The 25,761-nt window shown below is 33.6% G+C and overlaps 1 protein-coding gene across 3 annotated transcripts in view; it reads left to right on the top strand.

Annotated features, from left to right (window-relative positions):
- The first annotated feature begins 3,478 nt into the window (after positions 1-3,478).
- Positions 3,479-25,761, top strand: part of LOC132937533 (uncharacterized) — a 76,621-nt gene continuing 54,338 nt past the window's right edge. Inside the window, exons 1-2 of one of the 3 annotated variants that reach the window (XM_061004356.1) lie at positions 3,479-3,670; positions 4,103-4,535. Coding sequence is in view for 1 of the 3 variants with exons in the window: in XM_061004353.1 (XP_060860336.1) it covers positions 13,487-13,653 (167 nt within the window). In the remaining 2 variants the exon portion in view is untranslated. Of the gene's footprint in view, positions 3,671-3,971; positions 4,536-13,245; positions 13,654-25,761 lie in introns of those variants that run through there. The other 2 variants (XM_061004355.1, XM_061004353.1) reach the window with 2 other exon arrangements.

Below are 25,761 nucleotides of genomic sequence, written 5' to 3' on the forward strand. Positions count from 1 at the left end.
AAAATAATACATACAGCTAGTGTATATTGTTCAATCTTATAGGTACTTCTGAAGTTATAAACATTATAAATAAGAACCGGATTTGAAAGTATCAGCATTTCAAAATTGTTTCATTACCTTAAAAAGTAGTAGCTATGTTAGCTACAAACGTGAATGTACAATTTTATTTATACAATGCTTATAATGAACAACTAAAATAAAAATGTTTAGTTATAGAACTGCAACTGCGTAGCGCATCTCGTATTACTTCTATCGCAAAACGGTAAACTTACCTTCATTCGCGGATTTTTATTTTTCGAGTTGCTTATACTTTTTATTTTATGAAATATAAAGTTGGTACAATCGTATATTTCTAAGATATCAAAATCGATATTCGCTGAAATACCTAAATTTCCTAATTTGAGAAATTTTGATAAGCTATTATAATGGTTCATTTTTTAATTTAATTTTTAAAAGTTTGCAGGGGTTTATTGCAGGGACGCCGCACTACTATTGATCAGTTTGCCTTGTTAGTGGTATTATCAATTACATGTAGTTAAATTATTCTTATCTAAGGGGATTTACAAATACAGTTTTTGGAGCAAAATAATCCTATGTGTTTTCCAGCTTACTGACTTGAGTGTTACTTCGATAATATAATGTTGAACATTTTGAATTTTTGATGAAGTCTGTTTTGAATTACTTGTCAGAATTAAAATAAAAAAAATAAAAAATGGTCTTTTTTTTAAAATTAGTTTCTGAAATTACGAGATTTTTTCTACATTTCAAGGGGAATTTTTTGTTTTTAGAATAAATGAATCAAAATTGTGTCTCAAAGGCTCCAAAGTTGACTTGACTTAATAACAAAATAAAATCTGTTTTCAAAATTACTATCGGTGTAAAAGTCAATATGTATGTTGGAACTCGTTTAAGTCTGACAACATTTCGACGTGAAATAATTTCGATTTTATTCGTTTTATGACACTTGCATGGAAGTGCGTAACGCTTACCCCGCTCGCTGTCAATAGATTCGAAACATACATCATAATAACTTCATATAGGTATTAAAATTTATTAAAATTTATAATCGGAACAAAACTCATGTCAGTAATACGTTGGAACGCATATAGATGTATTTTTTCCCCAAAAAAAACGGGAACCTAGAACCGGCTTAGGTTATTCGAAAACCATATAAAAGTGTAATTTGTAAAGTATTTTTTTCATGACGATAATGAACTGATTTCGAGATTTGAAATTAACTTGAACTGAATAAACAATAGGTATTCGTATATAATCATATTGGTACAAAGTTCATTATTAATCGTGTAGACGCATAGCACGTAGGACGTACAGCTTAGACTTTAATGGCTACGTATTTTCAAAGTAAAAAAAAACAATTATTATTTGTAAGCATTTCTTAGAAATTATTTTTGCATTTATATAACTACGCTGTCAATTGCAGGCCGTTTTGAAATAAAATAATTGGAGAATGCGTAAGTATAGAACCCTCGGGCTTACAACACTTATTCACCTTGTCGTTCCGGTTTTAATAGTATAGTCACCGGTGGATGTTAGTAAGTAGTAACTAAATTGTGAAAAAAAAAAAAAACATAAACAGCAATAATAATAATAATATTATGTCTACGATGTTAAAAAAAGATCCAGTGTGCTTTCACATTGCAGTAACGTGCTTCTTCGACCAACCGACTAAAGATAATATTATAATATTAAGATTATACAACCATGTGTGTACATAGACGGCGCGATATTCTCCACACACATCATAATGAGTAGGCGTGTCGACATCATCTCGCATTTTTGGCACTCGCACGACCACTCGGCAACCGTCGTGTTAAGCTTTCGTTTACCTATCGTCTTGGACTGAAGAATAACCTGGAAAACTTTATCGCCCACGGGCACCTCGGCATCTGCTCAAGTCGTGTAACTGAAGAGGGCAAGACGTGTACATTTTGCAATACCCCAGAATTAAATTGAGCCTATATAGAGCAAAAAAATATATTTAAGGATTAACTTATTTCAAATTGAATTGTATGCGTTTACAATTATTGAGGTTTATCTTATCGTGTCTGAATAGTATATTAATAGTAATGAACTATTTACTAATAATTATATTTATCTACCGGTTTCCTATAAAATCAAAAGTAAAAACACTGTTTCTAAGTTCGGTTATGTAACGGGTATACCTATAATATACTATAGTATATACTTATATTATATTGTACTTTCGTGGCTGCATGGGATTAAGTGGTTTCTACAGCATCGCGAAACTTTTGTGCAATAGCATCATAGAAAACCATTTTAGTGGTCAATTTTTTTTCATTATTGAGCGGGGGTGGGGGGAGATGGAAAATTTTCGCGTTACGTTGCTGATCTGCTTGTTTATCCAACATACAATTTTGAATTTAATAATAATATATGTAGGTACCTATGTATAATGTATACGGGGATAAATCGGCGGCCACCAGTTGATGGACTAGTGATAATATCATGATGTAATTCGTCTTCACATATAACATTTTATTACACAGCAGGTGTCAAACAAGTAAAACTCGTGTTAAAATATACAAACGCGAAGAAATCGCGAACGTCAATAGGTATTATATAGGTTTCGTAGGTCAAAGATTTTCGAAACATAAAAAAAAAAACCACCACCGACAGAGAATGTCCTGAACTGTTTTTGGCCGTCTGAATTATACGAACGACAAATACCATGGTCTCATTGTTATTAAGTGGTCGGGATAAATGTCTCGAGACGTGGGACAAGACCACCGATGGCGGCGGATGTGTGTCTGACGTCTGTATCACGTGTGGATCAGTGTGGGTGGGGATGTGGGTGAGGGGGTCGAAGGAATTCGTAAACAAGGCGATTGCGGTCGACGTCGCTCAACAGCAGGAAAGGCGCATTTCCGGTGTGGCGACGTTTTTCTTTCGGGATCGGAAAAACAACATTATTGCGAAACCGCCGCTCTCGTTGCAGTAGGTAGTGCGTACTGTGTTGCCGTGCTCTGCGTATGTAACACATCGTTACATAATAAAACCCTCGTGACGGTCGACGACTGTGCAAAAACTACGACGAGTGTTGTGAAGTGCGCATCGCAGCGGATCGTTTGGGCGGCAGCCGTACAACACTATATTGCGGAGATCCGTCGCGGCGGAGCGGGTGACGAATTTGGCCGGCCGTCCGTCACACGCACACGTCATGACCATCAGCCGGGTGCCCCCCGATGTCGCGCGCTCGGACGGTTTATGTCTTTCGTGCGCGCGTGTTCATCCGGTGACGGGTGTCGGCGGCCGGCCCGGAAGGGACGCGATAACTACAACAACAACAATGCGTCAACGTCATCGTCATCGGCGGTGGGGCAGCTGACATAGGGGCCAGAAGCAGAGGCAGCAGCACCAACAACGGCGGCGACCACTGCACCGCACCGCGATAGTCGTTCCTCGCGCGCGCACCGACTACGACCGTGACACTTTTGCTGCGCGGCTGTTGTACGTTTGCACTCGGGTCGGCCGAACTTTTGCACACGTTGGCAACATTGCGCCGCGCCGCCGTTGTGTGCGTGTGTGTGTGTGGAGCTTATCGTTGGTTTTTTTCTGTGCGCCGCCGAGGGCCATCCGCATCCGCCGCCAGCAGTTACCGTCCGTGCACGACGTTACAACAACAACAACAGTAATAATAACAATAATAATAATAATAATAATAATAATAATAATAATAATAATAATAATAATAATAATAATAATATTACACCTACGATATTCTGCCGACCGGGCTCGAGTACGACATATTTTTATATTTCACGCTTGCAAATGCCGGCACTAGGTTCGTAATAATTACTAGTCGTAGCGTAGTAAGTTATCAGTGGTTTTATTTCATGACGAAGCGATAGCTGTTTTTCTCCTAGTTGGCGCCGCCGTGTCCGTGGAAATATTGTTTGATAATAATAATAACAATAATATATAATATTGTCTTCAATTGAAAAAAAAAAACCGTTTTCCGGCAGGCACTGATCATCGATATTATAGATACCTATAAAATACAATACTGTCTAATAATAGACTCTGAAAATCATTTTCACACCGTGATGTTGTGATATTGCAGCATCAGTGCCGCAGCGCGAGGAGCAGAAAGCCGCATTATTTCCCAACACTCGTCGTCGGCGGGCGGCGTTCAACACGTGTTCGCCGGCCGCCACCGCGTCAGCAGTGCGTCGTAGCACCAGCAGGGCAGCAGCATCGCGCCAACCGGCGACATCACCAACAGAGGAGCAGCGGCAGCACAGGCACCAGTACGGCGGGCGGCTCATTCAGTCATTCCGCCACGACGACCGTTCGCGTTCAGTCGTTGCCACCCCTGCTGCGCCTTTGAGCACGACGACGTCCGTCTGCACCAGTCAACCTCGTCGTTTCAGCATCCAACTCGGTTCGGTCTTCTGTTACACGTGTGTTTGATTGTGTGTGTGTGTGTGTGTGTGTGTGCGCGCCGCGCCTCCGATGCAGCAGCACCAGTAGCCTCTACCGAAATTCGATTACAGGTAAGACCGTACCTACGGTACATTTTTACATATTTTTTTTATATAACTCAATCCATATTGAGAACCATATTTTTATATAACTATCAATATTAAGAACCATATTTTTATATTTATGGGACGAGAGATATAGGTAAATAATATTTTACAATAATTCGATGTTATCGCGGAGGGAGGATCATTGCTCCGTAATTATTATTATTGTTATTATTATTATCATCGTCGTCAATCGTCTACCGGACGTGCAGGCGTCTAATTTGTTATCCTACTATTTATAATATAATATTCTTATTTTCGATGGACTGCTGCAGCTATTACATAATAGTATTGAATCCGATAGGCGGATGTGTATAAATAATAACATTATTACACTTGATAATAATATTATTATGCAATTCGGTTAAAAATAAAAACGAATACCGAAAAAGAACGACGGGTACCTAATTCGATTATTTCCATCCGCACCGATGGATATTTTTATCCAAACCGTCGTCGGGCGGCACGCATGGCGAACGCTAAAACCGCGATTTCCGTCAAGTTTGCGCTAATGCGTGTGTAGGCGCATCTGTACTACAACACAATAATAATAATAATATATATTATTGTTTTTTTTTTTTTTGTTACACTCCGCAAAAACTACTCGCACACATCGTCACATTGTGTATAATAATATTGTGTGCAAGTGTGCAACGTTGCTGTGCTGTGCGTTTCTGCGAACCGTCGCGTCGAATCGGAAACGTCGCCGTGCGCTAGTCACGTGTTTCACAATGTGACAATAATGACGTGACCATCGTACGCGCGCCGTACCTGTTATTGTAGTATTTACCGTGTTACGAATGCGCGCCAACCGCCACGACCGTTTTTCTGCACCGTTTGGTGTCGTGTCTTTTGTGCACTCGTTTTGCTCTTCTGTGGTTTTCGCGCATATTTTGGTTGATATGTGACACTACACCCATAATTATCGCCTGTACATTACAGGTGGGTGTTATTGCGTTTTTCGTTACCCGCCAAATGAGAGCAGTTACAACATACGTTTACATTTGGGCGAAGTCAGCCGTGATGGTCATTCGGGTGGCGGAGAGGGCGCTCAATACTATAGTTGTACCACTAAATACTAATACTATTGTTATAAATAATATTTTATAATAAGTAACAATAACAATAAGTTGTTGAAAACATCGCGATATTGTGTTATAATAATATTATTATGTTTTTTCGTTGATAATCGACACAATCGACTTTTGGCCATCGAAGAAACTCGATTAAACTTATTTTATACTATTTGTTAACGCAATAGTACCTACGGTTTTGTATACTACTTACCTGGCAAAATATTATTATAGTAGTGTTAATATTATTGATAAGTTTGTGGAAATAGCAATATGACAATAAATATAACAATATACACAATATTGCAAGTTGTGGCCTGCAACCGTAGTGGACTGCTGAGCGCTTTTTGTAGGAAATCTAAGTGCCTTCTCTCGCATTCGTCGTTTATCGCCGTGCAACGATAATAACAATTATTAACTACCGCGATAATAGTATAATATTACGAACGCTATCTCGACACGGCTTCGGGTATTTTCCACCGGCAAAGGTCAATTTAGACATAGTAAACGTTTATAATATTTTGTAATATCCCATGTCGTATTGTGTTAAGAGGACGTACAACCGCAATGCATCCGTCTTACGAGTGCATGACAGCAAATTTAAGTTTAGCAGTTCACGTTTAGCTTCGTTGATTTTAATGTAAGTGTTTTTATCAAACGTAAAAGTAAGAACATAATCTGTGTTTGTACGTAGGTTTTTTAGAAAAAATATTTAAATTGTGAAGTAAGTCAGTTTTGAGCACTTTTGAATTTCAATATTTTATATCCTCATTATTCTCTTTTACATATTTTATTCATACAAATAAGACCAACACAGAAAATGTTGTTACCTAAATTATAAGAAAACTAGGTACGTTTATACCCGCATGTGTTGACTCAGTCTTACAAACCCACAGCATGGACAGTTTAAAGTTCTAAAGAATCCGTCAGACGGAGATAGGTAGTACAATGAGGGATATCACTTCAGTCTTTTTTGATAATGTGTCACTAAATTCACTCTACTATTAAAACTATTTAAAATTAACAATACTAAACGTGAACTGCTAAACGTACATTTGCTATGTTACGCAATATTGTAAGACGGAGACGTAAAATGGTGTGGGGTCCTCCCTCTTAATACAAGTTTTGAATACCTACGTTTTGTTATTCAAACAAAAAATTGTGTTTTATTTACTTTGATCTGTTTCGTTATCTTTAAAACTCTTTGATAATAATATAAGTTTTATTAGGAAAAAAATGATTTCTTTAATTTAATGATCTCGGTACCTAAATTAAAATATTTTTTGTGTTCGCACGGCTTCAGAATTATTTCAAAAGATACATGTAATAAATAAAATACTATTGAATAATTCAGGACAATAATTTCCACGTATGTATTTATAGTATTTTCAATTTTAAATAGGAGCAGCTTCTATTCTATTGGATACAGTTTTCATAAGCTCTAACCTTTGGCTTACGTCTAACCCGATCAATATTTGAATTTGGAATTTTATCCTCCGTATTTTGTAAAAATAATAATATGATAATGGACTAATCAAATTCAATCACATTATTTGTAATTATTGATTCTACAGCAAGTGCTAAAAACAGAATTGTATATTTTAAGAATATTAATATCTATTTAACTATCTATTAATAACAAAATAGATTAAACATTTTTTCTTATAACTTAATTATGTATTCTATACGTCATTACCGATTTATTATTATTATAATATTAATTTAATGGCATAATTGCATATAATCAGGTTATCAGTTTAATAAACATAATAAACCAGTCAGCTAAAATAATTTTATATTCGTAATACCAAATTACCATCGACAGTAAACAATTACTTTTTAATAGAAAAATTAGTAAGAAAAGAATATTAGAGCAAAATTTTAAAATTAATAATTAAAAAATATCATAGTTTATCTGTTAGGTATTATTATACAGGGAATTTTTATTTTACGTAATTTTTACGTTTATTGTAGGTACGTAATTTCATTATACAAATATTACAGTATATAATTTTCTGTAATCGACAATTTTCAAAAAAAGACCCCACATAAGTTATGTTTCTATAGTATTCAGCATAATAAGTATGAATAGAATTAATTTAATTTAAATCAATTCATACATAACTTAATCGTAAAGTTTTCTTAAAACGCATGTATGTTGGATGTGGGGCGTGGGTGATTGATTTCAACACAATATGGAATGATATCGTTCGGTTGCCGCCACCACGATATCTCCGTATGTGCGAGGGGGGGATTTCGAGGGAAAGGTTTTTTTTTAAAAAATTTATCATTTCAATGGTTAATTATTTATACAAATCTATTTCTTTTAAAACAAATTCTAAGGAATAACATTTGTTTTGACTTTTTTGGCATTTTAAACCTTAAACCGGTATACTGGTTCCGCCTCGGCCGATCGACAAATACTTTCTATTGATATTAACAGACATTTTGTCTATCGGTATTAATTGTGACCGAATCAATGTAACACTGGCATAATGCACAAGCTTGAGAGTTTATATTTTGAATCTTAAGCTACATTTTATTTTTAAGAGTTATTATTTATACTGAGTTCACTTCTCTTTACTTTTTGCAGCGTATTATTTTACTATTATTATATAATAATTATATATACATTTTTTTTTATCTTATTAGTTATTACATATCAGTTATTAGTGTAATTACCTTATCTTATTTAATTTCAAATCAATTTTTATAACACTCCGTCCTTTTAATAAATCAAATAGTTTAATAAATTGTGTCACTTAGGTACTCGTACGTTATAATATTATATTAGATAATATTATACCTATCTAGTATTCTAGTTCAACGGTTTATAATTAATAACATTTGTAACTGGAATAAAGCGTATTCTTAGTTTGGATTTTGTTGTTTACATATTACGTGGTATTTAATATTATGTACCTAATGATTTTCATCTTAATAGATTATATATTATCAGTTATAAGTATTTAATTGTATAAACAACAAACGTTTTAAATCACGTCATTACTCTAAAACTACATAGTATCGTGATATTATTGATTTAATATTTAAACCCCATAATATTAGACAACGACGATTAAAACTTATAAGTGAAGTATGTTTATTTCCAATCATAGATATTTATGTAATATACAATACTGAAATATTGTATTTGATATCACAACGTAATTACTAATTAGTAATTGGTAATTAGTGTTATTAGTCCACAATGTGTATCGGCAATGGCAATAATATTATTAAACAACAACGCTATATAGTATATAATATAATATATTATACTGTCATTAGTTACACGTGTTCGTGTGCGTCAGGACTCGGGATGGAATTTTCTTTTATATTCTTTATTAGACCTTTGTACGACAACTTACTGTATTAAACCAAAACACGATGTAATTCTAAAGACATTGGGAATGTCCACGCAAAGATAATACTATATAATGCAGCGACGGTTTTTGGCTCAACTTCAAAGAGCACATTAGCGAAATTAGCCTGACATACGATTTTACGGATTGTATTAATTATTATTATTACAACAGATGTAGAAATCTATCATCACGGTTTCATCACTCAATCGTATGCAGTCTAATAATATTTTGGCTGTCGTGACGTCGCATTATTGCAGAATAATCCATAAGACAATACTCCAAGTTAAATCAGGGACAGTGTGTCATATACACTCGGCTCGATATCCACCACTAAACTAATTTATAACTACAAAAACTATAATGCCTACAATAGGTTTGTTACTATAATTAATAACTATATTATAACGTTTTCAATGTCGATGACAACGCGTTAGATATTTGACTTAATATTAATGACTTAATTTAATATTAATCAAATGTTTGCAGTATATTGTATTGGCCGTTTTGCCGTAAGCCTGTTAATAAATATCTATTGATTTTTATTATAAAATTATGAACAAGTTACTTGGGAATAAGATAATTTAGTACTACAGCGACTTGGCATAATATATCATAAACAAATGGGTGTAAATTATCACATGCTAAATCATTATACAAGTAAACAACCCATAATATTTTAATTAATTTTGTATTATGATACGTTTTAGGGATTAAATGTCTTAGAAACTACTGTTTATATTTGATATTTGAATTTGCATTCAAAAACTATATTATGCATACTCGCATAGGTATTGTAAAGATTAAAAAATACCTTTTTTTTTTATATAAAATGGATTTCATTCAGTTGGTTAATCCTATTTAGACATTTGGCTGTATGTTGGGCATATTAGGTGTAGATGTAAATCGATTTACCGGGATTTTATGGGTTTCAAGCCGTGTTTTTCTATTGTAATAACGGGGGTTATAAATTATAAACTTATAATTTATAAACGATTTGTAAACGACTCGTTGAATCTCTGTTGATTTAATTTAAACTTTAAACTTAATAATAATCAATTTACATTGTATGAATAGTGGTCAGGCGGAGGAGAGCAGGTCGATATCGCGGCGACTGACAACAATTCGTTTTTTAAGTGTTTTTTTAATCAGAAAAAAGAAAGGTCTATAACATGATCATATTATTATAACGGATAAATATCCTCTCTCTCTCTCTCTCTCTCTCTCTCTCTCAAAAACTACTGCCCCTTTGATGCTCTCGCCGTCAGTGATAATTTACCCTCGTGTATAACGCGTTTCAGTAGGTTATATTGCCGTCGCATTGGCGACAAAAAATCTCGCGTGCAGTGCCGTAAAATGTGCCGACGATGCAATGCAGCACAACTCTCGACGAGGCCCTAGAAAAATCAAGAGTTTTATTATACATTTTTGATGTTGAAATTTCATAGCATAAATTCGTGCAGGGAGATTTCTAAAAAATAATGTATTACGTCCATGCATAATGCACATACCTACGTGGTACCTATGTATAACATATCGTCATATATAATAATATCTAGTAAGTGCCAATAATAGTAGTAGTATACACCATACAGTATTTATATACTTGTCGTTTAAATATTTTACTGTCTATACCCGTACACCATAATAATAACTAATAAGTCATAACTATTATTAGGTAACGTTTCGGCGGCGGATATGTTATCGGTATAGGTATATGTATAACTTAACCTTACAAACCTAGTTAACAACCGTTTTGTTCAATGTCCAGATGTGTTTGCGTATTGGTATTCATAAAAAATCAGATATTCAGATGGGCTAGTTAGTGGGGCGGACTTTACACTTTCTTGATTAAGAATTATTATTTTCTTGTCTTGCAGGTTTTAGTTATATGAAATATATTATGGTAATTATTGGAAACCCTAGCTTTAAGTGTTTTGAAGACGCTTTACTACTTTACTGGGTATCTTTGTGTGTTTTCGTTGTAGTCTTTCGCTTTCTATATTCATTTCAAGATATAAATGCATATCGCGCGAAAATACCAAATTAAACTTTTTTTTATTCATCGGCGCCGCTGTCTACTGTCGTATCCGCATATTATGTAAATATAGTATATGTAAATAATATGTGTATCCGACGTCGTACGTGTTAACTAGCTGGCCTCAAGTCTCAAGTAGGTTGAGACTATATATTATTATTATGTAGTAAATCGTGTACAATAATATTGTCTTTTTTTAACAATGTAATAAATAGTATTTACGAGTATACAGCAGCATATACTTGAGCCTAAGCATAATTCTACATAGTATAATATAAGACCCAACTTGTATGCATCAACCACTAATTTATAAGACACTTTTCGGTTCACCGTGTATTTTTGACTTTTGTCCGACTTAGTACAATTTGTTCCATTTATTTTTCTCGTCTGAGTTAAGGTCTATAGTGAAAGATAGATAATAACTTATTACCTTAAAGCAATAATAGATGCTCTCGTTCGTTGTATTTAAAAATAATTCTAAGCCATAGGTTTCGTTTTTTATATACTAATAAAAATGTTAGGTGTTTATAATTAATAATCAAACAGTATCAGGACTTTATTTTTAGATGTAACTTAAGTACTTGAGTTAAACGTTTTAAGTACTAAAATCTTTGTAAATCCCAACAACACATTTTAAAATTACATTAATAAAACTAATAAATATATTAGCTAAACAATTTTAACACATTTTATAATATCTGTTTTGCCTGCAACTATTTAGTTATTATAATTTTAAACGTAATTTACAATTCTGGATATTCAAGGTTTTTGAAATTCGATTAAAATTAACATTACAAAAGGTTACGTCAATTCCTAAAAATCATCTTTCAAAAAAGACATATAAAGCTGTAATTATTTATATTGTTATACCTATTGTTTTTTTTATAGGTTTTTAATTTAGTAGGTTATTGCAATAGTGTAATTTTGTATAAAATATTGTAATGAATTAATTTCAGATTGTAATGTAGTTGAAAAAAAATTGTGGACTGTACATGAGATGATGTCTATTTTGTTTTGAAAAATCGACGTATTAGTAATTTTGAGTTGGGCATCCCTGGTGGTTTAATGCGCGTGTTGAAACCCTTTCACAATATTCTCATCCCAATTAAATTGACCGCGCCGCCACATCGGTCTTTTAATAATAATATACGCGACGCGCACACAAAAAGGCCGCGGGGAGGGAACCCTTTTATAATAAATCGGCCGCCACTGACTGATGTGGACGACACGCAGCTCAGTTAATTTACAACTACGACGGAAATGACGTATGGCGGTGGACGGTGGTGTGTATAGGACAACCGCCGGATTAAGGCTATTTTTCTGCCGAGCGCACGGTTGCACGCGTTACTCTCTCTATATACAATCTCTTCGTTATTGACGTTACTTTTAAATTGTTACCTACCAGCATGTCGGCGTAGAAGCGTAGGGACGCATTGGTCACTATAATATAGTTACACTATACTGTTTTTTATACACTTTAACGAACCCAAGTTTCTTGTTGTGTAGCTATTCTTTCGTTCTCCGAAATAAAATACGTTACGTTTCACATCGACGATAGTGTTTTTTATTCGAGCATTTACAATTTAAGGTGTTATAAAAACCACAACAAGTATAATATGTAAGAACCCGGAATTGTTGCGCCGCAGGAAATGGCCTATTATAATGTGTTTTATGGTATAAATTCAAAAAGTGGTTTCCACTGATGTGCAGGGGTACCTATTATATAGGCTTACAATGGTACTGTAAACAAACAACATGGGTAAGTACCTATTATAAAAATATCGCTCTCGAATATGTCTGCGGCTGTAGACTTCAGTGAACTGACCTTTGCTGCCCTGCAAAGCCCGCATAGAGTGTAAAATGTATAATACGTGACGGTCGACCGGCAGACAATTGTGTAGGAATTCTTTCGTCGTTATTATTGACGACGACGGTTTACGTCTGTTCGATTTCGGGTGTTTCGTGAAGCCTCTGCCGCAATTTTGGTCAAGGTCGTCGTGTGTTTGGTTTTATTTTCAGTCGTACCTATATAATGGTGTGCCACCTTGCCACCTTGCCTTTTACTCCTCCTTGTCGTTTCTTCACTGCCCACCGACAAACACGAGGACGCATGGTGTTCGGTTTTTAGATTATTGCATTCGATCAGTTCACTCACGGTAACCGCGCGCCATCGGCACCGTGCGTCTGTTCGTCGTGTATTTAATCGAATCGGACGTTCGGACGTCCAACCGTAGTCTGTATACGGTCATCGCGGAGTTTTCGACCACCTCCCCCCTCATCCGACATACTCTCGAACGCGCCAAACGGTTTGTGCAACGTTGTCACGAGGTAGCGTTGTTTTCCAGAATTCCATGGGCGCGAAAGCATTTGGTGTACTATTAATTATTATATTATTATAATACTGTACATAATATTTTTGTCGACTCGTTCCGAGACGACGGCATGGCATTGGCGGCGCCAGGCGCTTACGCGTCGCCGAGGAGGAGACCTGCAGGGTTGCCAGCTCCGGCTCCCGTTAAAGTCGGCGCTACTCTCCTCGACGCCACCACTACCGCCACTATCGTAATGCGGCGGCACCAGAGAATCATTGAGGACTGCTTTAATTTTGAGTGAGTCGTATTACACAACATAATAATAATGCCATAATAAATATTAGAGAAAATAAATAATGAATAACTACGTATTGTTATAATATCGTCCCAAAATATATTGGTCAGGAGGAAATGTTTTATAATATTACAACTATCTATGCACATTTGTGCGTGTCGTCAACGCTGCGGAGTCAATAGGTCAGCCGCCAACAGGTGGCCAACTCGTAAATACTATAATATTATTATACTTCATATAGTTAATACACACTGCAAGCACGCACGCATTCACGCGATTTAAAAAAATGCTATAATAATATTATGTTATACGTACGTATTATTATATTATAGTATTTGTGCGGATGACGGTTGTTATCGGTTTTTTTTGCGATATTCGACCGTGAGCTCACAGTTCTCGGAAACGTCGACCAGAAGGATTGGGTAAATTAATCAGCGATATTATATGGATGTACATTGTAGTACCTTAATCGCGCAGAGGTCTCGTCGTAATCGGTTCGCGGTCTATGACGAAAACATCGTCGTAATAGTAGGTAACAATATAATATAGGTTTATCCGTTTTAAAAAAAAATCATTTATGCACCATAATAGTGTATTGTAGTAGAGTAAGTGTAATGTGTGCCGTTTCAAAACAGACATTTATATCGATTAGGAAATATCAGCTAATCGCATGGTTAACATTGGTATACGCCAATATGATAATATATTTTTTAAATTGTTTTTTCTAGCTTTTTTTCTTGGATTTTTTACGGTTAAGTTAGGTTTGCCGCTAACACCTGGGTCTTACACTGAAAAGCCAATGTAACACCTGCACTTCCATCCGTATGCACCAAAATAACACTTTTTTAAAAAGCAAAGTGTGCACAACCACACTATTTTAAAACAAACACTATTGGTACAGCATTATTTATTGTTATTATTTTTGCCCGAATGTGTAGTGAACTTTTAGTTAAAACGAATAAACTTATTGTACGAATACTAATATCGCTATCACGTGCCTTTTTATTCTAATATGAAAAATGGAAAATCGTGTAATTTGTGTAGGTACCGATGATGAATCGTGTTGCATTCTGCGAGGTATAAGGTTATCGGGAACCGCAAGCGCTCTGGCCCGTACTGCGCGCTTACTCGTGAAAAGCCCGTCCTCGGTGTCGATCTCGGGAATTTAATGGAAGTTACGTCTCACATCATTTGTCCGGATTACGGTTTTTTTTTTCATCTCTCGACGGCGTATAGCTCGATAAAGAAGGGGGCTTCGCCCATTCACCCACCGACGCCGCCGCGTTTTCCCGTTTCGTGTTTTGCACCAGTCTTCGAGCTTTTGTCTGAAAACGAACGGACCTATATAACGTTGTTTTATTATAATATTAGCGCAGCAATACAATGTCTGGTGCCGTGTCACTTTATTATCTGCGCCGATGGCATTAAAATGTATTGTCCAACTGTTTGCATCCGACAATGGTTTCCGTCAACTTCCGGTGATAATGGTCCTAGTCTGGGTAGGACTAACCGTACAATAAAATACATTATCTGAGGAGTTTTTTTAAACATATTTTTCCTCGATTATTGTCTGTGCACGTGTAACTCTATATAACTTATTAAAACCGGGAAGTGACCACTACGAAATTATTCATATTAATTATGCGTTAGGTTTATTTATTTATTACAAGATATTTTCGTATGCAGATAACAACTATGACGAGCACGCACGATCCGTCAACCCATTTTTATTGTATTAGGCGCATACCGTATATATGATGCTAGCGGGTCTGTTTATGTCTTTCAAACAGAAAAATTCCATAGAAATGTTTACATAATGCATGTTGCATACATTATAATTTATAAGTAATATTAAATATTTTAACATATTTTCGTTGTTTGGTCATTCTTGTGGATCTTTGCCGGTATTACTGCTACCGAAAATATGAATCCCTGTTCTATTATACTTTTAAAAAATTAGAAATATTTTAAAATGAACGACAATATATCCAAAAGAAATTAAATATTTTCTATGAATAAATATGAAAAATTATGTACATATAATATTAAACTATCTACGGAAAGGTCAAAGTGTTTGTATGATATTTGTTAACGGCGTAGCTCAGCACAGCTCTTCGGCGGTTTTGAACTTTTTAATGGTCGTTTCCATTCCACGCAACTCGTATATGAATTCAATATAATACATTGCATTATTGCAATAAGTGCCACATGTTTTTTTTTATATCTATAATATTTACTACTTCGAGCGCGAATCAACGCCCGTTGTGCGATAAAGCTCCGTTGACGGGTCTACAATGGCTGCAAACAATTCACTGTTAAGTGTATACTTCTACACTGTATAGAGGTTAGTACGTTATATAGTGACGCGTAGCTCATCACAGTAGAGTGGTCTTTTAAAACCAAAGTACAAACCTTTGAAGAGTTGAATTTTTTCTTTTTATAAAAACCGTGCGATGACGTGTTAACGAAAATATCCGTAAAATTGTATACCTAAAATGTATCTAAAACGTTGGGAAATATATTTTTATTGTCAGTCGGTTAGTGATTGGGTTTTAGCACTGGCGCGCGCCCTATATATAAAGTCCGACTTAAAGATTGAAAATAGAAACCACTCGCCAATTGTGGCGGCAACACTTTTTATCTTTCACGTCCGCACTCAGGTGGATACTTTTTACAGTTTAATATTTAGCAGAGAAATAAATCGAAAAACGCTGCACGGTGGCGACGAGGTGTAAAAAACGTTTTCGGTCGTAGGTACGCCGTTTACACATCGTCGTCGTCGTTATTAAATATTTACATATTTTTTCCCGACCCCGTCGCCCAACCTTTTGTGAACTCTGTCCGTCGTGCATTGTGTACGCCGCCGCCGTTGTCGCCGAGTATCGACTAAATCGTTTCAAATGTTTCTGCATAGGTAATATTGAATTACCCGTTGCAGGTTCCTTTTCCGTGTGCAAAAGTGTGTAATGTATGTGCCGCCGCCGCCGCCGGTTGATCGTTCATTCGTCTTTCACGAACCGCAGTTTTTGCGGCTGAGTGATTTTATATTTCTTGATCAGATGACACAAAAATAAATTCATCAAAGATCAAACATAATAATAAGTACACTGTGTAATTAAAATTAAATGTTGTACAAAACAGGATCGGGGATTTCATCATGTTTCTTAAGAAATCAAGGCTTGTAACTAGAATTTCTTATCCTCACCTAAGTATATTACCGTTCCGTACCCTGTATATGAAATAACAATTAATATTTAAAGGAAACTATTATGACACTTTGTTAATAATTAGGCCGTTTGCAATATTCGAACACACAGTATATAGAAACCGAAGCTTACTTTTCTCATTGTTAAATATTTTAATAATACGACCATTTAGACAGATCTCACGTATTACAAAGAAAGAAAAACGGATTTCGGGGCCATCAAAAGGCAGGGCACTTGAATATCAATTCGAGGACCCATCTAGCATAATCATGTAGTCAATACTCTTTTGATGAGACATTATATAAGGGAGTCTATCGAAGGAGCTCATCAGAAGATTTTAATCAAAGGTTAGCAAACGGATAGATGCCTGCGGTTAGGTATAGCAAATAATTCACTTTCAGAGTTTGGTCGCAACACCGCACTCACTGTCTTAAAATAGTGACTTACAAAATAATATAATTGTTATTTGGTTTAAAACTATTAAATTAAGTCATACAACTGATCGAATATACTGATTATACTAAATATACTGAATATACTGATTGGCACGTAACATTATGAATATATTTGATAATTGTTTATAATATAAATATTATAATATAATGTAGATAAATCAATATGAGTGGGAAGTAATTTAATCAATCGCAATGATAATTCAAATATTTTTGCTACGTAAAATACAATAATAATATATTGATCGTGTTATTAGCAATCTAAATATTAACATGTTGGGACCAATATTGGACTAATATATCGGATTTACCTATTCCGAAATTCCTCTCTAGTACCGATGACCGGTAGATTTATTTAAAACAACGTGATTTAATGATTGCAGATATTCCGCAAGTGTGGCATTCGCCGATAAAATACGTCATATTATAGTGACAACTGAAAATATTATCATAACGCCCTCCGTCCAATTACCTCGTCACTGTCATTATATTATATTATGATTATAAATTTATACTTTGTATTATAATGACTACCTAACGCGTTAACAATACAATTTACCGAACATTTATTGCATATATAGGTATATAACATAAATATTATTAACGGCCAAAATCGTATTTTTGTAAAAACTTTTTCGATTAGCTTGCCGTTTTCAATATTGTTAAGACGAAGTGCTTAATTTACTCACTGTCGTCATATTATTATCCTTATCGACGCCAACCGCCGTAAAACTTCTGACGGCTATATTTTCGCAGTGCTCGTAAAAATGGTTTTGAAATATAATCGTGATCACTAACTTATTTTTTTGTTATTATTAACATATATTTTCTAGTTTGATACGTATGTTTATTATTTTAGTTAATTTTTCGAAACCGTCGCGGTCGCTTATAAACTATTATATTATGGCAGTTTGTACCTACGACAAATCGCTGTTATTTGAAATCTGGTTCCGTATATTTATGGTGCGTTAATTCTTGAACAAAAATACAATATATTTAGGTAGGTTATACGTGCGGCTACATCCAGAAATTGGCCTGTTATTTGAAGTTGATGATAATAACAGTTGTTCGTAATCACAATGGCCTTTGGGTCTCGTATTCAGACCGTAATCCGTATAATGTTATACATTACGGAATTATAATATTGTCCTGCATCAGTAGATGAAATAGTACTTATATAATACGCGTACATCACATGGTCGTTATTCTACATACGACGTACTATATAATACCGAGTAGGTAATAGGTACATAATATATAGTTTGTATAGTTTATAATGGTTCGGTCTGGTAATCTTGAGATACGGACAGAGTTTTTATGCTCTGTGTATATAAAATACCCAGCAACAGCTACTCTATTACGTGGCGGTGTCAGAGGCCAGAGTCGAGTACCCATACTGGTGTTTTATCTTTTGACTTTGATCCGTTGGATTTGTAGACGTTGTACCTGCAGTTGTTGTAAAATACCATATCTTTCTGCCGTACCTATGGTGTGTATAAAAATATATAATTTAACAGACGTCTTTCGGAATTATTAGACCGCCATAAAGTATGATGCAGGTATATACACATACAGGCGGTGACGATGTGTCTATAAAATGTGTACACGGTCGGAACTGTTTTCAGATACAGACGCACAGTTGAGTAAATTGAACTTAATTCCTGGTGATGCAGAGGAATGTTTATATAATTTTCTTTTCTTAATACAATCAATCCTCCCCAATTATTCATGTCTGAGAACAGATTTTTTTAAATATTTTTATCCTTCTTCCTACTTAATCTATTAATTATATTATAAATACAATTCTCACACTGATACAGTTAATAAGTAATAACAGTAATGAGTTTATTGTGCTGGTTAATAGTAGGTGGCATCTTAATTGTGTTCAAAATTGCAGTTCCCCATGATTATATTACAACGATAATAGGTATAATACGTCAATACCTATTATAAACTAATGGTCGTTATATAATCAAGTTTGGTAAATTAAATCACTTTTATGTTTTCCTATAAGCTTCATGAATTTAAAAAATATATATTTTAGATTTTCTGGTGGAGTAGAAAGGTAATTTTGCACCACCAACACCCGTGGGTGAATGTGCAATGTGTGCATAGGCTAATTTACGCCTTGCAGTGAGTATCAAACGCCGTACATGGTTTCGCCCAAAAACGACATTTTAAGGCGAATTTGGTTTTTGCCCAAAGGAATATTATTCATAGTTAACGAAAAAACATTTTGTGCTCTCGTTACTATTCCATTAGTCGTGTATATCTTTGTTGAACAAATACGTTTTTTCGTTTACTATGAATTATGTGTCTTTGGGCGAAAACCAAATCACTCTTTTTTGTATTTGGGTAAAAAAAGTCATTTGGGCGAAAACCAAAAGGTCGATTTTCGGCAAAAACAGATTCACCTGTATAAAACCATAAATACGAGTGAACTTCCGTATTACGATTCTTAAATAGTAACAGGTATATAAAAAAATAATTATTTACATAATATTTAATAGTTGCATGAATATTGTGTCTAAATAAATAAATTGTTAACATTTTCTTGACGCTTATATTCTTCCACAATACCAGGAGTACCTATTAATAATTTAGTAAATATAATTATATATTTTATAGGAAAAATCAACGGAAATGTTGATGACTTTTCCTTGTGTTCCGTGAGTTGTGGGTTGGCTGGGGGCGGAGAGTATACGACCTCTGTATAGTAAAACTCCTGAGTAATTTTAATATGTTTTTAGTTACTTACTTGTAAAACTATGATTAAGTGAATTTTTGTTATAATACAAACATTTGTCATCTGCTTCTAATATATTACAAAAATACATTTAGCTCTTTATATTTGTGCATTTTCTCAATGCATCGTATACTGGATAGGTACCAATATAGCTACCGTCATCGCATATCAATAATTTAATTCAAACTTCAAACCCTTCACGAGGTTCATCAGATTTTATCGGTGCTACCCATATGGCTCTCATATTTTGTCTTTGTCTTTGTCTATTTTGTCTCCCAAATGGCGCCCGTCGAAAAAAAGTTTCACGAATACCTACGTAAATTCCCAAACAGCTCCAGTATTTCGACCACAAAATTTAATTTAAAGTATTACTACAATTCAAAAAACAACAACACATATTTAACTACACCTCTTTTATGTACGAGCCAAATGGGTATCATAGCCGATTTTATTCGGTACCGCCTTTATTGTTGTGAATCTGCTGCAGGGTTGAAGTTTCTATATAAACGTCTAGACACCTCGCTTGTTGAGATATCTATACCTAATAATTGTACGAATAAAAAGCGAAAGCAATACCTATAAAATAACGTCGTCGTAACTAGACGTAACAATAATATGTGCGGTAGATAATTCAACCGACAAATTTTAGTTTTTATTTCATAAATAAAGAAATAGTTATTGAAAAAATATTTTAGTCTGGATTACAGTGCCTTTTCCAAAAGTGATTAGGTAAACCGATGAATATTAAAAACGCTGTGGACCAGCCTCTGTACACGTCAAATGCGTACATTAATTTTAATCTGACATACAAGTCAGTAAAACAACAATGAGGCGCGCCTATGAAAATAACTATAATTAGACAAATTATTCGATCTCTATGTGCTCATATATCAAACTGAACTTTAAAACCCCTCTCTACTGCTGCACAATCAAATCATAATTAAAAATACATTTTAAACCCTGTATTTATGGCTATGACTATGGTCTATGAGAGTTGATCCATTTTTTCTCGCAATAAATAAATCAATTTTAGTTTTTCACGATTATAGTTTGAGTGTGTATATACCTCAAAACAAGCTCCGGGGCCCATATTATGTTCAAAGCATATAATAATATGATGTGGGTAGAGGTAGCCTGTTTTTTCTCGTTTATTTAGAAATAAACAAGATATTTACCATACACGGCCCCTCAACTTTAGGTAACTTTTTGAGTGTTATTTTTAAGGTCAGTTGCGTTTGATATCGAATGGATTCAACGATTAAGTACATTAATAATATTCAACCATTAATTTTAATAATGGTTGAATATTTTGCCAAATAGTATTTTTCTGTACAGAATTTTCACAAGGCACTATTATGAGCCTCTGACCGTCTGCCCACAAGAAGTCCATGTCATTGTAGGTCACTAGGTCTCGGCTGATTTGGAAATCCAACCATTTTGTTTTTGGCTAAACTCCGACTTTTTGTCTTAGATTATCTTAGGATAGATAAAAATGTATGTTTTGCTTGAAATTTACACGTTACTATTTAATATTTTATGTATATAACAACACGATATCTGCAATAATAAACATGTCTACAAAGATTAGGTAGATGCAGATATTACAGATATTTACACAACACGAGTTATTATCCCATCTTTTAGTTCAAATACAATTTAATGTAAAAGGTTCCTACTATTGTCAAAATAACTGTTAGGATAACACACAAAAATAATTCTATTCATGAAAAATACTATTTAGGAAATATTACATTAATAAAACTTCTAAAAGTTAAAACGGACACTTTGATAAAACTACATAATAACCTGTGTTTCGATAATTATATATTATCTATTTAATATATTAGGTATAGGTACCCCGATAATAAACGAAATAATTTCTATGACGTTACAATAAGAATATTAATAAATTTATCTCTGGCTATAATATAGTGGTGGTACCCTAGCTAATATTATACAATTGTGATAATTATTACAAAAAGTACATTTTGTGGAAAAAGCACATCTAGGGGGAAACAGCAAATGAAAACAAAATAAAGTTTACTTCATTACAATCACAATGATACGAAACGAATCTATATAAACTATCTATTATAAAGGTAAGGCTTATCTTTTTATCACACTCCCCGCCAAAAATGCATTTCTACGAAATCCGAGCCTTACTTTATAATATAGTCATATATATTATATATGATTTGAAATTATTTTATCATCGACAATTTTGATGTAAGTAGAATTGGATGAAGCGGTTTATTTAAAATTTAAGTTTTTCTATAAGATAAGCTGACTATATTATGAGGGTTAAGTACCCTTTGGGCCCTGCCTCCGTTATTGAGTACGTTAGTACTGTAGATACAAATATATGTATACAAATATTATTATTAAATGATTGGAAATAATACCGGTATTATTCGCGTGATGATAGAATACGATACAAATAATAATACCTATAATACCTATAATACCTATACATTACCACGCATTTATCAGTAACGACAATGGATGAGTACACGAGTTTATTGAGATACCTACGTGTAACTGGTATATTTTATTAACCGTATAAACCGATACGTGATTTCGTATACAAATTCATCAAGTAAACCGTGTCGGGTTTTTCTAGTTGTCGTATGTGATCCGGTGGAAAACTCCACTGTAAGTTACCTCTATGGGCTATAAATGCTATATGCTTATACGCAATTGAATTATTTTGAACATTTGATATTATTCGTTTATCTGTATGAGTGGGGGCGTTAACGAAAAATTGTCAGCTACACAGACGCATGTTTAACGTATAGTATGTTTTTATTTTGTATGTACATTTAATCAAATTTATACGTTTATAAACAATATTTTTGTAATTAAAAAATTAATTATATTACTCGTGTAACTGGAAATTTAAGTTAAAATGGAATATATGCTATTCATAAAAACCAACACATGAGTTTCAAGAGTGTCTGTAGATAATTTATTCACTTCTAAAGTTGTTGCGTAGATTTCCATATTATTTCATTACGTTGTTCGGATTTGTTGTTTAGAATACCAAAACGATATTAGCCAGAATATTAGCATTGATATAAACAAAACCATTACAACCTGCAGGTGTGGGGGGTCTATATGTAGAAAATAGCAAATACACAAGATGTATAGTGTATATAGGTGTACAGTGTATACTGTATGGGTACACTAAATATTCTGCTTTACTGGTAATTAAATGTTCATGATGAGTTGTATTTAATCAAACCAGTAACAACAATTATATTTCTGATAATTAAATTTGACAGCTAAACAATTAAAATACAATCTATTAGTATCGACTCTCACTTCTACATTTTTAATGCATTCGTATTTGAGTACGACAACATTTATGAGTATCTTAATTAGTTCTGTGCTGCGTTATAGTGTTTTTTTTTAGAAATCAAAGTGATGCATACACACGCTGTTTGAACTTTGTGTCCTCCGAAAAAAAATTCAACGGATATTTATATGTTTTGAATATTATATTTATTGCTATAAGTTTATGTCAAATCTTAGCAGATCAATTAAAAAACATTATACCTAACAGTAGAATACATACATTATAGTCATGTCCAGAATTTTTAGACTAGAGAAAAAAAATTACAATTAATTAATTATTAGTTATATAAGTTAGCATATTGGTACCTATTTTATACAATTATTGTTCATTAAAATTAATCATGATATTAATGAAATCTGATGGAAAATTGATTGGTCAAAAATAATGATACGTTGTGTTCTTTTTGAACTATTTATAGCCTTAAGACATTTATTGAATTTTGTAATTTTTTTTAAAATTATTGTAGATAAAAACTTTTTCACTTAGTAAAAAAGCTTTAAAATGTAATGCAAGGGTCCTCATAAGTGGCTTTAATAACAGTTCAAAAATATTGAATATACATAGATATGATGATTTTTTTATATGCATTTAAAGTTAAAAGTTTTACAATATTAATTCAAATCCCGAACATTTTAAAATTATTTTTCAGTTGGAATTTATAAAATATATATATTTTATAGCTGACATTTTTGAATAGAAGATTCCCAACAAGTTTTTCTACCTCTATAAAAAAAAAAAAATCACTAATTTTTTATGAACCTTTGATTTAAAATTTCTTATGATATTTGATATCCAACGTTGTTAATTTTTAAATTTGATTATTTATATTTTAAATATGTATTCTTGGATGACACGATATCATCTTAGAATCGTTTTTCGTATACAATTATTTATCATTGAATTCAAATCTAAGACATTACAAAGACATACTCGACAACTAGGTACTGTATGTCTGTAGATTATAGACTGTACTACCTACCTTTGTTGTCCACCTTTTTACTATTTTTTTAGTAAAAAATCGATGAATACCAACATTATTGTGTTAAAACTAAAAGTAGGTATCTAACGTTCGGCCTAGTCTTTTAAGATATTTAAATACTGTGTGTAGTAGACCTACCGTCGTCCGTTGTATTCAAATATCAAACATTTCTTTGAAGTGATTAATTTTACAAATTTAAACCAATCGCTAATAATAAAAACTGTAGTTATTATAACTAGGTATTCAAAATAATAAAAACGACGACTACACGAGTTAAAATTCAATCTATTGTTATTTACATTATTATTGTGATTTGTGGCCTAAATGCCCAATAATTAACTGTCGATAATATCATCGAATATAGATAGAAGGTATATTAATTCATTACTATCAATATAATAATTATTTTGTTAAATAAAATATGAATTGTATTACGACTCCAGCTGTACGTGTATTGTGTATATAATATACTTACTTAGATATCTACAGCCGCGATAACAACGGAGAAACGAAAAATAGGTAGTCGTAAAATATATTGCAATATTGCATTAGTTGTAAACTTGTACAACGACAGTCGACTTATCGTACTTACCTACGAGTTATTGTTGTCAACGTAGTTCGTGCGACCCATGTCCGACTTTGGCTAAATAGTATGCATTATTATTATTTCGTTGCATCAATTGACAATAAAATAAAATATTATTACATTGTTTGATGTGGGCAGGCAGGGAAGGGTAGAAATTGTTATTTTGTTTTGAATTTCCATCGAACACGAATAGTATATACTATATAATGTATATTATTGGCATATTGCTTTCAAATGATTAAATGATGTATTACTACTATAGTATTGAAATATACCTTCCTTTAGTTGTGTCTCTCAATATTAGTTTTGTTCTTCTGCACTTGTCTCACAAAATTCATCGATGTTACGTACTTTTTTACATTATTGCAATAATTATTATTTATGAAAATATGATGACGGCGGCGACAAACTTCAATGAATACAGTCCGTGAATAAAGAATTTACGTTTTTTTTTTTTTTGGCTCACTTACATAGTTTTCACATTAGTAAACGACGAATTTTATTCGTATATTTTCGTGTCACCTACCTGAAGTCATCGTGCGCTGTTGCGGATTTTGGAAGCGACGCTACGAAGTTTTCGAAAACTCTGATGCGCTTGATACACTAATTGAACAGTTCTGAGTTGAACTCATGACATACCACCTATAATATTCATGGTCCCGACGACCAGAAAATTGTTTATTATTTATAAACTGCAGGTTTATAACGTGGATTGTTTTTTATAAATATTCTTAATTCGATTCAAATCGATTTTCTTTGCTCGTGATATTTGTTAAAATCTTAATT

The sequence above is a fragment of the Metopolophium dirhodum genome, chromosome 1, assembly GCF_019925205.1.
Source record: "Metopolophium dirhodum isolate CAU chromosome 1, ASM1992520v1, whole genome shotgun sequence".
NCBI classification, from domain to species: Eukaryota; Metazoa; Arthropoda; class Insecta; order Hemiptera; family Aphididae; genus Metopolophium; species Metopolophium dirhodum.